This window comes from Chroicocephalus ridibundus, chromosome 3 (assembly GCF_963924245.1).
Source record: "Chroicocephalus ridibundus chromosome 3, bChrRid1.1, whole genome shotgun sequence".
Taxonomy (NCBI): Eukaryota; Metazoa; Chordata; class Aves; order Charadriiformes; family Laridae; genus Chroicocephalus; species Chroicocephalus ridibundus.
The window spans coordinates 15,721,065-15,736,132 of record NC_086286.1 but is presented as its reverse complement, the minus strand read 5'-3'; the positions used below and the strand labels follow the sequence as shown (position 1 = coordinate 15,736,132).

The 15,068-nt window shown below is 39.5% G+C and overlaps 2 protein-coding genes across 2 annotated transcripts; one reads left to right on the top strand and one right to left on the bottom strand.

Annotated features, from left to right (window-relative positions):
* Positions 1–30: 30 nt before the first annotated feature.
* TRMT61B (tRNA methyltransferase 61B) lies at positions 31–6,012 on the top strand. The gene is made up of 7 exons (XM_063328126.1): positions 31–603; positions 708–810; positions 1,893–2,083; positions 3,287–3,378; positions 3,795–4,030; positions 4,661–4,741; positions 4,927–6,012. Exons 1-7 carry the CDS (start codon positions 91–93, stop codon positions 4,968–4,970), a joined length of 1,260 nt encoding a protein of 419 aa, XP_063184196.1. The 5' UTR covers positions 31–90; the 3' UTR covers positions 4,971–6,012.
* On the bottom strand, positions 5,177–14,404 carry SPDYA (speedy/RINGO cell cycle regulator family member A). The gene is made up of 7 exons (XM_063328128.1): positions 14,285–14,404; positions 11,487–11,733; positions 10,357–10,415; positions 10,014–10,099; positions 8,294–8,465; positions 6,842–7,139; positions 5,177–5,313 (listed from the first exon to the last, which is right to left on the bottom strand). Exons 2-7 carry the CDS (start codon positions 11,713–11,715, stop codon positions 5,225–5,227), a joined length of 933 nt encoding a protein of 310 aa, XP_063184198.1. The 5' UTR covers positions 11,716–11,733; positions 14,285–14,404; the 3' UTR covers positions 5,177–5,224.
* Positions 14,405–15,068: the final 664 nt, after the last annotated feature.

Here is a 15,068-nt window from a genome sequence, read left to right as displayed (position 1 = left end):
GCCTGCGCCGCGCTCCCCGATGACGCCGGGTCGGTGTCATCGGCGCGCGCGGGGGCGACCGTTAAACGTCTCTTCCCGCTTATTCCTCTCATGAGGGTCTGGAGTGGGCTGCGGCGCGCCGCCTCCTCCGCTCATGGGGCGACCGTGGGTGGGAGGCCTCGGAGGCGGGCGTGGGAGACGTCGCTGTCGCCGCTGGAGCGGGTGAGGCGGCTGCTGCCACCGGAGGAAGCTGAGGCGGTGGGGCGGTGCGCGGCCGCCCCTCATGCTCCCCCTGGGGAGGAGAAGGAGGAGGAGGAGGTGGCGACCGCCCCTCAGGTGCCTCCTGAAGCGGCAGGAACGCGTCCCGGCGCTTTCCGTGCCGGGGAGCTGGCGCTGGCGGAGGTGCGGAGAAAGCACAACACAACGCTGAAGCTGTTGTGTCGGCTGGCGGCGGGTTCGGTGTTAGCCAGCCCCGGTGGCATCCTGCCTCACCACGACATCATTGGGCAGCTGCCCGGGCAGGTGCTGCGCACGTCGGCCGGGGCGCGGTTGCTGCTGAGGCGGCCCTCGCTGGAGGAATACGTGCTGCTGATGCCGCGGGGGCCCACCATCGCCTACCCCAAGGTACCGGCTGCTCACTGGGACGGCTGGTGACTTGAGAGGTCACTGGCCGAATGTCACCCTTAGTTTCCAAGAATAGTGATGTGCAGTGTTTTTCTCACCTGCAGGATGTAAGTGCTATGTTAATGATGGTGGATATCCACCCGGGAGACACTGTTTTGGAAGCTGGCAGCGGGTCTGGCGCTATGACCTTGTTCCTGTCGAGAGCAGGTGAGCACCTGGTTTTAGAAAACAGAAGCAGTGCAGCCTGCCATATGAGAAAAGGCTGAGAGAACTGGACTTATTCATCCTTGAGAAAAGAAGGCCTAGGGGAGACCTTATCACCATGTTCCAGGATTTAAAGGGTGGCTACCCAGAAGATGGAGACTCCCTTTTTACAAGGAGTCACTCAGACGGGTAATGGGTACAAGTTACTCCTGGGGAGATCAGGGAGAGACTGCCGAGAAACTCAACCCATCCATTCCTCCTTTTGTTCAGTTTTCTGAATGGATTCGTAGTGGGAACCCATAGGTGATGGAAGGACCTTGGTGACTCCAACCTAAAAAAATGGCTTAAGAAGTCACAGAACGTCACCCACTGAGCTGCTGATGGCTGAAAGGTGTCTGTGCCCATTAAAAAGCACCAAGGAGAAGGAGAAGCTAATGCTGTGATAGGCTTGAGAAATTAGGAGTAATACAAGGGTAGAATAACACAGCAATGCACACGCTGCTGTCTGTACCTAGATAGCCTGGTAACACTTCCTTTATGAAAAACATTGTGTATTGGACTCATGGAAAATTTCAGGATAGTAAATTTATACTTAAAACAATAATAAAATAATTTATTACAAACAGTAACAGGAAAACAACACAAGCCTGTGTAAATCAAAGAGTACACTTGCAAACTTGTCTAAGGGTCTGAGATCAGTGAGCAGTGATCCTTACGAAGGGACAGGTGGAGAAAGAACTATGCATGGAAAACAGCAAACCTTTGTAAAAACGAGGATTGTAAAAAAAAAAAAAAAAAAAAAAAAAAAATTAAAACCATTAGTCTCAAATCTTATTAACAACAGAAGCAGTCACTGTCTGTCAGCATCTGTGAGTAGTGACCAGTCTTGCAGCTTTCTTGGCTGGAACCTGTGGTAGCTATAGCAGAAGAATCATAGATTGACAGGGCCACAGATGCTCAAGTTGACTTTTGTGGCAGGACTTACTTTGGGAGGACATCTTAGGAACAGTTCGAACTACTATAATGTTGCTTTATTTCACCTGTGGATGAAAGTAGTAAGTCTAGTGCCTCTTGTTTGTTTTCAGTTGGGCCTAAAGGACGTGTTATAAGTTATGAAATCAGAGATGATCATCATAATTTAGCTAAGAAGAATTACAGGCACTGGCGTGCTGCATGGGAAATAGGACACACGGAAGAGTGGCCGGATAACGTGGATTTCATTCTTAAAGACATTTCAACAGCTGCTGCGGATATGAAATCTATAGCACTTGATGCAGTAAGTCCAAAAAATCCTGCCCATTTGACATTTACCTTTTCTAGATCCATTAAAACACATTCGCAACAGGATTCCCTAGCCTAGTTTAACAGGAGAAAAAAGAATCGGATCTTCATCAATGAAAGAAACATTGTGATTTATTTTTTTCTTTGTCAGATTACAAATATTTTCAAGGTTTCAGTTGCAGGTTCCCAAATGAAAGAGTGATATGGCTACAGTACAGAAATACTACAATTAATCACGGCTGTCTTGTAAGCAAAGACAAACTTACTTTGTTGTATTTTGGAGAAACGGGTATTTTTGTATCTACGGCATGTATTTCAAACATTAATTTTAAGAAAGATGCATAAGTTTATTGAAAATATGTAAACACTTTGCTATCAGCTATATAGAAAGCACAATGTAACTAAGGTCCAACTTACAGTAAGGAACGCTCTTGCTCGCTCTCTTGTCCAGATTTTGTTAAGGGAGATGTGCTGGGTAAAACAGCTAGATGTTAACCACTCTTCCTTGTAAAGCAGACAAAGTACTTACATTAATGCTTTAAACAAACAGCAATTGTGCTAAACTGTTTGAGCAAAGAAATAAAATATATAGCATAAAAATATAATTTTTTAAAACTTTAAAAGTAACAATCTACAGGAAGGGTCTTATATTGCATATGCCATTGTTTTACAGTTTGACTAGTTTTCTAGCAGAAGATGGATAAATTGCCAAGGACAGAAGTTTTCCAAATCTTAAAACAAACAGCAAGTTAGATACCAAGACTGTAGTGTGATCTTTTCGTTATAAAGATGCACTTGAACATTTATATTTTTTTTTACATTTGTAAACTGGATGTCCAAAGGTGCTAGTAAATGTAGTCTTCTAAAAGTTTTTATTAATGTCAGTATTATGGAATTTAATTAGTAGGAGGTTTAACGTTAACACAGGACTGCTGTGTTGATGAAATATTACTTGCTGTTTTAATAGAAGTTCATTTGGAAGCAACAAAGACTTTGTTTTGTAAATGTGTGGACCTCAGGTTTCTCTACGGTTTTGAGAGGCAATAATAAAACTGGTTTGTGATTACATGCTGCTGTTGTATGCATTCATTTTCCTGAAAATGCTGTTTTTTCAAGCATTGTCGTTATGGAAAAAAAATGATAGATATACTAATATTTACCAGTAAAACATATGTATCTTTGTATCTTTCTCCTGCAGATAGTTCTGGATATGCTTAACCCCCAGTCTGCTCTGCCTGTTGTACACCCAAGTCTGAAAGAGGGTGGTGTGTGCGCTGTGTACTTAGCAAAGTAAGTATTTACTTATAGCACTTATGCATTTATTCAGGCATCACCTAACATTGCTACAAAATCAAACATCTTTTTATTAATGCTGGATATATATTTTAAATGTTTAACAGAATTCCCTGTCCCCCGCAGTGTAATTTTTTTTAGGGATTTGCACTCAATATACATTACACTTGGCCGAATCCTTTGGCCTTTACTTTGGGAATGGTCTCGTTATGGTCAGTGGAAGTTTGCACTTAATGACATCCTCAAAATGACTGCATTGTTTTCCAATTCAGTAGTAAGGTTGCTCGCTCCTTTACCCTGAAGGACTTCTGTAACCTCAAAGGTAAAGAGTGTGACAAAGGCAGTAGAATTGAGACTAAGTATACGATTTGAGTTTTCAAAATACTACTTTATCCTTTGCATTTCTTCAAAAGCATCACGCAGGTTATTGACCTTTTAGACAGAATACGGACCTGCAAGCTCCCTTTTTTGTGTGAAAGGATCATTGAGGTAACTCACAGAAATTGGTTGGTACTCCCTGCTAAACTCAAGAATGGCAAATCAAGCCAAATGATGGAAACTCAAGAAAATATTGAAGAACAACCTCAAAAGGAATGTGAAGAAATCCACGTTCAGGATCAAGTAGTTCTTAAAGAAAGTGAATACAATGGTAAGAACATTATTGCTGATGAGATACCCTGTTACTGCAATTTGATACTCCAAGGATATAACGAAGGCAAAGTTTGAAGGAAGAGGCAGTATTTTTTTTCTTAGGTCAACCAAGATTGTTGTGAAGAATAGACAAGCTTCTGGACAGCCTAGAGCTTGTCAGGTTTGAAATAGGATACATTAACGGTTATTTAAATATCTTATTAAAAATCTAGACTAAGTAGAAAATAAATTGCAGTCTGCAAGTAAAGCATGACTGCCCTTCTACTACTGTTTTTAAATTTTTACTTTTTAATAAAATGCAGTCCTCTGTACTCATGCTGTTGCTGCTTTAGAGGACCCTGATGGGCTTAAGGATTCCACAAGAAGAAACGTTACCAATGTGCTCTGTTTCATAATCCTGCTGTTCTGGCAAATCCAAAAAAGATGCCTTATACTAATATAGATTTGCAAAATCCATAGTAGAGCAAAGAGGTCTAAATCTACTGATAGGTGACACAAAGAACTTTAACAGAAGGAAAAAGAAAATCAAACTGCGTCAAGGAAAAATAATCCATGCACATTGGCAACTCTAGTCTGCGTGTATGTTTTAAACTCGTTGGAAAGAATTAAAAAAATTTACTTCTTACAGAATCACTTTCTGACAATGCTGAAACGTACTGCTCGGTGCCTTACGTTGCTAGACCATCTTATTGGCAGGAAGCTCATTCAGGTGAGACACTTGGAAAATGTTTTTTTATCTTAAATGTTTAGTGATATTTTTTATTTTCAAAAATACTATTTCTTGTACTAGCATTTGACATGTTACTATATCATGAAATCACAAAACTTATAATAATAAAATAATCACTGTATGTTCAAATACTGTAGTAGTAACTTGTTTTGTTTTTTAATTAGCATTCCTTACCAAGCTGAGAAAGTTTCGACCGCTGCTTTCTTGATGCTGCTGAGATGTGTTAGCTGCTAATTTGAGTATTGTATCAGAATAAAATAAAATGTTACAAAGTAGCTGCTACATTTTGCAAGTTGTGTAACTTTTAACTAATGACTGCTTTGATTTCTACTGCCTGTAAAGTTTGAAATCCCACCTACTACTTAAAGGGAAAAGTTTTAAGAGAATCATCAGATATGGTGTTGCAATGCAACAGAGGTTGTTCTGCAGAGCACAGGGTGTTTCTGCCTCATCGGGTATATTTCATTCTTCATTGCTTGTAAACCAATCCATGGATTTGTCTTGGTTCAAGGCGCTGCCTCGTCTCCTTTTGCTGGACAGGCTCTGACAGTCTACCAGAAATAAGGAGAAAGAAAAATGTAATAAGAAAATAATGGATCAAAGTCTGCCCTTTGAAATGCAAGTGAAGCAGCTCCTGACGTCACCAGCTACCAACTGGTGGCTATCAGTTTCTTTAAGAACAATGTTCTTCAAGCACAGCTTTAAGAGAAACTGAAATCCACTGAATTTGTTCTCTTGATAAAGCTGTGCTTATTTCAAGAAAAAGGCCAGTTGTTGACAGGTATAGCTTTGGTTCATTTCCAGCACCCATGCTTAAAGTTGCCCAGTTATTTGTGAACTTTCCTATAGATAGATAGATATAAAAATCATTCTCAAACAGTCAAAATAAACACGATTTTTTCTGACCTCGGTCAGATATGAAAAGCGAGATCTCTCAGGTAAAAAAAGATTTAAAATGAAGTCTTTTAGGGCCTCGTGTAAGCCTCCATATATACATGTGGTGGTTTAACACATTATATTTATGAAATGACATGTTGTAGACACCTGACTTGTTCTGTATCTCAAGGAAGATTCAAATGCCAAATTTTTCCAAGTTGAGGGATCCCTTGAGAATCATAGTTGTACTGAAGCTGTGAAAAGCACGCTCCTACTATAATAGTGAAAATGTGGATATTAGTGAGAGCATACACAAATGAAAAATAGAGCTATAAACAACTGTAACCCTGTATTAAATAAATATACTAAGAACGCTGGGGTGGCTATTTGCATAAAGGTATCTTTGGAGACTAAGGCCTTATACAGCTCTCCCAGAAAGTTCACATCTCAAGTGTGTTCCACTCTTAATAATAAATTAAACAATGAACATTTGCCCCCTAACTGCTGTATGGAATGGAGACTTCTCATACAAAGGCTCAGGGGACTGTTTTGAGTAGATTAACATGCAAAGATTCAACTACATAAAATGATTTTCACAATGAATTCTTGTATTGTTTTCTATTTGTACCCCAATCTTGAAAAGAAATCTTGTATAAACTCCATCAACAATTGAGATGGACTTAAAGGAAAATGTGAATTGTGACGTATGTCATCCATATGATGACAGCAACTGAGCAGCCTGCCCTTTCTAAAAACAGCACTCTCAACAAAAGCACTTTAACTCATGTAACGTACACTGTTTTAACTCACGTGACACACACCAGTAATTTTACTGTTTCTTCTAGCCAATCCTAAGTGTTTAAAATAGGATTCTCAATTTAATTTATAATGCAAGTATGGTAATAAATGCCTAAATAGATGAACACATCCCAAAATCTCCCATAGTAGATGAAGGTAATTTGAAGAGACTCAGAATGTAAAGCAGTTGGTACTTCCAGGAAGTCAAGAGACAAGATGTGAAAACGAAAATGAAGCTATGGCAGTAAAAGGACAGTTCTGCCAAGGTAACTGCATTTGTAATAGGGATGTGGCTCACACAGAGAGTGTGTCTTGCCATACCAAGAAGGACACAGTAGTCTGAAGGGCAAATATGGCCTCAGTTACCTAAACTAATTGAAAATTACTTGCAATATTAAACCATACCTTGGGCATAATAAAAAGGAGAGTCAACAAGCATTTTTTCAGTTGGAAAGGTGTCCTTCAAATTCTGGGATGAACGTAATTCCATCATCTCCAAAGTGCCAGTAGATGAGGAGGAAGATGATGATAATCCTAGTCGTACAAATCTTCCTTTCTTACCACAAAGCAAGCAGTCTGTAGGAGTAGCACTAGGTCCTCGGGGCAGCTGTACTTCAGCATCGTTGTAGTTTCTCACAGCCCCGCTGTGGTGCACAGAACGTTCTCGCTGCCATACATAATGTGTTGGAGCAATGGCCATCACCTATTGGAACAGACGTTACATCAGAAACCGTAAAAACTATGGGAAAACTTACAGCTGAAAACAAGGGATCCAATTAATGGATGGCAGAGAATTAACACTACCTAGCTGAAATGGGTATCTTCTATTATCTATCTGCTTCTGTCTCACTAGGAAGTTTTCTACCTTAGGCCCAAATAAGGGAAACAGTTCTGAATCAGATGTTGAAACACAACAGTTTACAGCCTTGTACAGCCATGTGAATCATCAGAAATACCAGCTCGTCCTTTGTTGGACTGAAGATGGTGTCTTTTACTAACTCCTAAACATAAATTAGTTGGATCTTCTGGTTCACAACATCACTGAACTGTTTTGACTGTTGGAAGCTGGGAGGGTATGCTGGGAAAACCATTCCACGCTTCCCTTGTTTCTGGTACTTTTCCCATAAGCATCTAATCCCATCCCCAGTGATGGGGTTCTAGAGTAAATGAGATCTTCTTTTCTACCAGCTGTGGTAAACATTATGTTCTTAGAACATGACAGGACTTTTTCAGACAGATACATTCCACATGAAAGGTGAGGAATGTCTTTTTTCCTTCCTGATACGTTTGAAAAATGTAAGTTGTAACACAGCATTAATAGTAGAGAACGTTAAAAGTGTGTCCTGAGTTTTTTTAAATGCAGTGAAAAACCCTTATGTTAAAAAGTCAATTGAAGTTATATTAGTAATTTTGAAGTGATTAAAATTTCACCTGAGGTGCTGGGATTTTTATTTGAAGGTTTTACTTGTGTACAAACTTATAATTTGTAAAGCTAACACACACACACACACGATTATTTCTGAAGTGAATGAAGCGAAACAACCAATGGTAAATTTTAAATAAAAATATTTGCATAAAGCAGAAAGATTCTAGTCAATAAAAACTTCACTTTTAACAGTAGTGCAATGTAAAATATTCTAGTTTACCTTAAAAACATAATTTCAAATAATGTATTTTAAATGCAGATGAAAAAAAAAATTCATGGTGGATAAATGGACCGTGACATTTTAGCTGCATCTTTTCTTTCCCATGGTTTGTCTACGCACTTTAGGGAAGACATCATTTGCATAGAGCTAGATCATTAGCTGGTATTAATTGTTGTAGTTTCAGCATCTATGATATTAAAACCCTCCCTACCTCTTCACAGCAGCGTCTGCTTACAATAGCCCTGTAGTCAATTCTACTCCAAAGTTGATCTTTTAACTTTAAGAAATCAGGGAAGAGCTTTCTCCAGGCTTTTCCCAAAGCCCATGGGAAAATGTCATACTTTGATTCTTCATCGTCTTCTTCAACTGTATTTGCCAGATACCTTCAAATATATATATGCTTGTGTCTGTAAATGTTGTTCAGTCTTAAATCACTATATTAGTATGATTTCTAACATTAAAAGACATAATATTGAAGTAGTTCTTTTTCCTAGTATTGTGAGAAAAATGGCTAACAATATACAGCCTTCTCTCTGGAGTACGGTATTTTCTTGATCAGAAAGTTCTATATGTATCCTTTGGGTAAATAAAAACTTCTAGAGTCTCCTAAATTAGTAGGTATGCAAGAACTAACATATCCTGACAGCTTTCTCCAAATTGGCAAGATATCCTTGCACTAAAATGAACAATTTCTGTCTGATTCTTCAAATAAAGCTTGAAACTATCTTACACAATCCTATGAATCTCATGAACACTTTACATTTTCTACTGCATGGGTTTAAATTACTCTTGGAAAATTATGTTGCTCACATTAAATTAGCAGCAAACAACTGAATATAGGTTTACTTTCATGTATAAATGAAAACCTTAAATGATTTTTTTCACGTCCATATTTCTCCCTTCCTTCACTATGTGCTACTTTTGGTTCTGGGTCATCTTCTCGGACAACAGGAAAATATTTATTTCCTCTAGATCCAACCTAATACTAAACTCCTGTAAATCATACCTGAAAAAATGATGACTTTTAGTCTCCTCCACAATTTTCTGACTTGCTCCTAACCCCAATATTCTCTCTAGTCCCAGTCTCACCAGACCCTTTGTCCCTTTCTAATCCTCTCGCTCTTCTGGCCTGGCTTTTCTCCCATCAGTGTGGAGTCAGACAGCCTCCTCCTCCATGCTGAGCGGATGCTACCCAGAATATCGTTTACAAAGAATAAACAGCCATCTTTCTCCCTGCTCTAGGGTGCAAATCAGAGCAGCTGAGAAGTGCTGTTGGGGAAAAGATGACCTGAGCACCATAACACTATGAAAAAAAATGCTGAATCTCTCTTAGGTATAGCCCAATATGGAGAGATTATATAGACTTGGGAAAGACAGATTCCTGACTGCACCTCTGTTTCCAAGTATAGACATTTTAGAATTGTTCAAAACAGTTCTTAGAAATTCTCTAGCAACATTTTTACAGTTGACTCAAATCATGTTGACAGAGACTTTAATAAAAAGTTACTCCCGAGGTGCATATCATGATGAAACATCTCGGTACAAATGACTTAAAGGCTGGCAGAGATATAAAATAGGGTCTTATAACAAGAGCCATGTATTGTCCTGCATATGTTTCTTGTCATGCTTAAAAAAGTTCACAGATTTACAGTTTGGTAGGCAGAATGCCGTGCTGTGTATCACTACACCAACGCAAATGTCCCCTTGCTGCTGCTCAACCTTCTACACATGCGGTCATCAGAGGAAGAATGTTGAATTGCACTATTTATATATAGTATGTAGATTATGTTTCTATACTTCATATAGGAACCAAAAAACTACAAATTCATAAAGAAGTCTCATCATATATCATAACTATCAGTGGCATAAACAAAGGAATAAAATAATGCAAAGTTTATGCTAATAAACCCATATAATTTAAAAGTACTTACAGAGCGACAAAGAAATTGATTCTCGTATGCTCATTGATTGTGAAGTTAGCCCTCTTGAAATAAACGAAAGTCATTGCCAAGAGATACTGTTTTAAAATGTAAAATGAAGTATCAATATATTATTCCAGTATATAATTTCCTAAAATGCTTCACACATTTATTTGCACCAAGATATTTTGATAATTTTTATCAATGAGGAAAGTATAAATTGAGTTTCTTGAAGCTTCCACATGAACACATTAGAAAAAAATTACGGTCTGTATTTGCATTACAGTATCAAGTCACTAAGGGCAGATTTTTCACCCAGTATCTGTTCTATTAATAAAGAAGGAAATACACTTACCTTGTCTGCAATTTTACAGCAACAGTCCATCCAAAGGAAGTCTTGGATAAGATCATCATCTGCAACAAAAGAAAGCTGTAGCATTTCAAACTCCAAAATTGTTTTTGTTAGACAGTATTTGTAAGTAAATAAATAACAGATGGTCCTTTTATTAAACCAAATGAAAGAAGCTAGACACAGCAGTAGAGAACAGAGAAACTGAGGGGAGAAAGAGACTAGGTATGAAAAAACTTAAGCTACAAAAGACGACAAACTACCAGAAAGGCAAGGTGGAAAATCTAGTGACTGCATTTCATTCATTCTCAGTAATAGCAAGTGAAGGTGAAAAATCACCAGTATTTTTTCTATTTATGTAACTTCTTTCTGCATTGAGTGGTTCCATCTAATAGCATACCATTATTTCTGATGAACTATAGACTGTTGAGATCTCTGCACCTTGATTACCTGACAGCCTATATAAGGCAATACTGGCTTGATTATTTGTGGTCAGTGCATCACTGTCTGTGAACACTATAATGTGTACTGTGTACTATAGCAGGATTACCACAAACTCTCTCTGATTCCCTCCTGTATTCAAGGTTCAAATAGAACCCACATGCAATCTTCCACTGTTAATCTCTTCACTAAATTAAATAAATACAAAACTCTATATGAAAGAGCCACAAACGCAAAAGAGATGCTACAACTCCTCAGATTTAGTTAACATTCCACTTCCCCCCCCCCAAATGATTATTCCCACAATAAATAACGTTTGTAAGACTGGGTGTCCAGCCTTTTTTAAGCCTTGTGTAAATCAAGACATACATTGTTTCACATGTTATTTGTTGAAGCAAAAGAGAAAATAGAAAGGAAAGAGAAATGATCATAAAAGGAAGTATCATACCACCTGGGTTTCATTTTTAATTTGAAAAGCTACTTTTCATCAGTTTGGTAGCCCTTCTTGTATTTTTAACTTAAGCATTAAATATTTGTACAGTAAAATATAATAACAAAATGCATTTAGACAAAACATGGCCATTAGTATAAAAAGCACTCCCCAAATTATTGAATTTAGAAAACATTATTAAGCAAGTGCTTAATAGTTTTCTACTGTTCAGTCAATACATTGATATCTGTCATTATTAACCCACCAAATAATTTAAAGAAAGCTGTCATTTCCTGACGCTGAATAACTAGACATGGTCCCTTTGGACATTTATATTTATGACTAGGAACCTTTTTTTCCCAGTTTTCTTCATGGTCTTTAAAAGTAGGCCGCTTTAGTCTAATAAGGTTTTTTTGCTGATGTGATCTGGATGCACTCGATTTCACATGAACAGTGACAGTGGGAGGTGTCTGACACACCAGATTGTGTCTCATTTTGGTAAGTGAAGGTTCCTGTTGAAAAAGAAGAAGACGTTAACTACAAAAATAGTCACTCTGAGCAGCAGTCCGCTAGATTTCTTTTGTTCAAATGAAGCATTTCAATAGAGCTTGTATGTCAGGCAACACAAAAATTAATTGTACCAGTACTAATTATCCAAGTCTTGTGCCCTAAACCAACTATGTAGATTTCCTTAATTTAAGCTCTAATTTGATAAAGCTCTTTCTCAGTGGAAGAAACCTTCAGTCTTTTTTTTCCATTAAAAATTTTGAAAAATGGAGAAACATCCTTTCCAGAAAAAGTTGCTGTTTGTCAGATCCTCATAGCCCTACACGCTTACTTACATCTACCAAAAAAATCTCCATTCCTCCCCTCCAATTTGTGATTCTTTAAAAAGACTTTGATAGGATTAATGCATCAGAACCATAATTAAGCCATATACCATTAAAATTCAAGTCTTGAGCTCTCATTTTTTTTAACACTTGGTTATAGCCATTGGGAATAAAAACTTATCCCTCAAGTAGGACGTACCCTGAGGGCATAACCAAGGAAACAAACCTGAGGTGTTTGTTACTGTAAAAATCAAGACGGTACCAAATGGAGTGTGAGAAAAGGTATTTTTAGACAGAAGCAAATGCATTTACTTCTTCAGCAGGTCCCTCCACAGAGGACAGAGCTGTCTGAGGCTGGCTCACACCAGCCTACCTGGCTCTGCGGCCGTTAGCTGTCATATAAACGACAAAAAAGGCCCTCGTGCGTGGATGTAATTACTGTTTTCGGTTCCCAGCAGGTCGGCCCGGAGCCGGCGGTGGCCCGGCACAGCCCCTCGCCCCGGACGGCCCCTCTCCCCTCAGCGGCCTTTCCCTCGCGCCACAGCCCCGCGCCGCCGCCTCTCGCACTCAATCGGGGCGCGCCGGGCAGCCGCCTCAGCCAATCGGGCGGCGGGGCCCTCTTACCCCCCCTCCCCTCCTCCTGCCGCCAGGGGGCGCTGGGCTGCGCGGAGCCCGCCCGGGACCCGCCAGCCAATCAGAGAAGGGCCCGGCTGTTGCTAGGCGGGCGGGAGCTGCTGCGGGCGGCGCGGCCTGCCCCTTCAGCAGCACCGCCTTGGTGGGCTCTGCTCTTCCCTCAGCCGTAAACTACGCTCGAACTTGACTTTAATCTCACAGCTGCCCAACAGTTTGTAAAAGCCTCCTTAAAACATCTCCCCAGGAGACACAGGGCATGAGGGAGAAGGCATACCTCACTTTAAAGATCACAAAAAGTACAGGTGCAATATACCCTGCTCTTACTTCTCCACAGAAGCAATTAATGCAATTAGTCTAAGGCAGTCTATTGAAATGTAATAATAAGAATGAAAAACTCCCTTCTCTAGTAAGATTCAGTATGAAATCCTAGTGTTGTCTTTTGTTATAAGAGCCAAAGATTTATTCTAGGAAGATGGCAAGAAATGCATCCAATTTCATTGTATCCGTCCCCATGTCCCCCCTGTACAGGCCAAATAAAGTGTAACTGGTCTCATTTGTTATGGTAATGAGAAGAGAGACCTTTTTACTCCTTCCTCATATTTTATTAATAATTTGTTAGATATCTTCATGCAGGTGCTCTGAGTTAGTGAGCATATAGGTCATACTCAAAGACTTGCAGTCAATGGCTCGATGTCCAAGTGGACATCAGTGACAAGTGACGTTATTCAGGGGTCAGTACTGGGGCCACTAATATAATATCTTAATATCTTCATCAATTACATGGACAGTGCGATTGAGTGCACCCTCAGCAGGTTTGCCGATGACACCAAGCTGTGCGGTGTGGTCGACACGCTGGAGGGAAGGGATGCCATCCAGAGGGGCTGCACAGGCTTGAGAGGCGGGACCATGCCAACCTCATGAAGTTCAATATCAGGCCAAGTGCAGGGTCCTGCACGTGGATCGGGGCAATCCCAAGCACAAATACAGGCTGGGCAGAGAATGGATTGAGAGCAGCCCTGAGGAAAAGGACTTGGGGATGTTGGTTGATAAGAACACAGCAAAGTGTTGGAACTAGATGATCTTTAAGGTCCCTTCCAACCTGAACCAATTCTATGATTCTACGATATTCAGGGAAAGGTCATACCAGGTTTCTGACTGTGTACTCTAGAGAGAGAAAAAACATCAAGCGGAAAATGTACAAACTAACATCTCTATGGAATAGGCTGAAATCAGGAAACTTGGCAGCAGGACAGAGATCATACCAAATACATCAGCTGGGCAAAAGTCTGTTTCTTTGAGGTTTTCTTTTTGTATCCATGTATTCAGGTTGAGTTGCCCTGCATTAAATTGTTCCTTAATTTTTCATAATACTTTTGATCTAAGCAACTCAAAGCACTCTTCAATTAATTGCCATTCATGTGATAACTGTGGAAAACAAAGAAATTATAAGTTACAGAAACTTCCATATAACCATCTAAATCATTCAAACTAGGAAAAAAGCTTCTGGTTTGTTTTTTTTTCCCAACTGCAATGATAATTGTGAAGTGCATGCATTCTTATTCTTTACACCTTCACCTTCGCATTATATTCCTTGGCTTACCAATAAAAAGTGGCTTGCAATGTAGATCTTTATCCTACATGCAGAGCTTTCCAGGGTTTGTATGCTTTGTGGGTTTTTTCCTGCAGCTCTCCCCTTTCTAAAAGACTTCTTTTGAGCTGGTCATTCTGCAACAAAATATTAAAAGATTTTTTCTTTTCAATCTCAAAAATCTGTTACAATCAAATTATTCAACAGGTATTGTGGCTCTCTAACCCCTACTGTACTGTCCCCCACCTCCCAGGATTTGTTCTGAACCCGACCAGCTGCACAACCTTGTCTCAGACTCTGAAAAAACTGAAATTGTGAGAAAAAGCTGAGAGAAATGTGCAACTTTACTTTTCTTTCCTTGCAGGACTCTGCAGGCTGAGGTAGGACTGTTGAGATAGGGATGACTCAAGGATTCAACTTGGAAACATCATGGAAAAACATTAACACGGAAAGGTTGATGCCTGAACACAGTGACAATAAGGAAACACAACTTTACCTGACTCTAAATCCTCTGCATGATATAGTAGACTAAACTGGTTCTCAACTTTGCTTATTATTAACTGTAGTTTTTAGGAGGTTGTTGAACCATTCATCCAAGAGTATCTAGAAAAACGTAGCTTTCTGATTTCCAAGTAGCTCGCTGGACATCAGGGGGCACTGTTTCACCACCATCAATTTAAACTGAGACAATGCAGCATTGGTTTAATACAGTGCATTTCATGCCGTACTTAATTCCTAGTCCTTCCGATAGGCGGACTAGCTACTTTTAAATCAATTTAGCTACTCTTCATCTTTA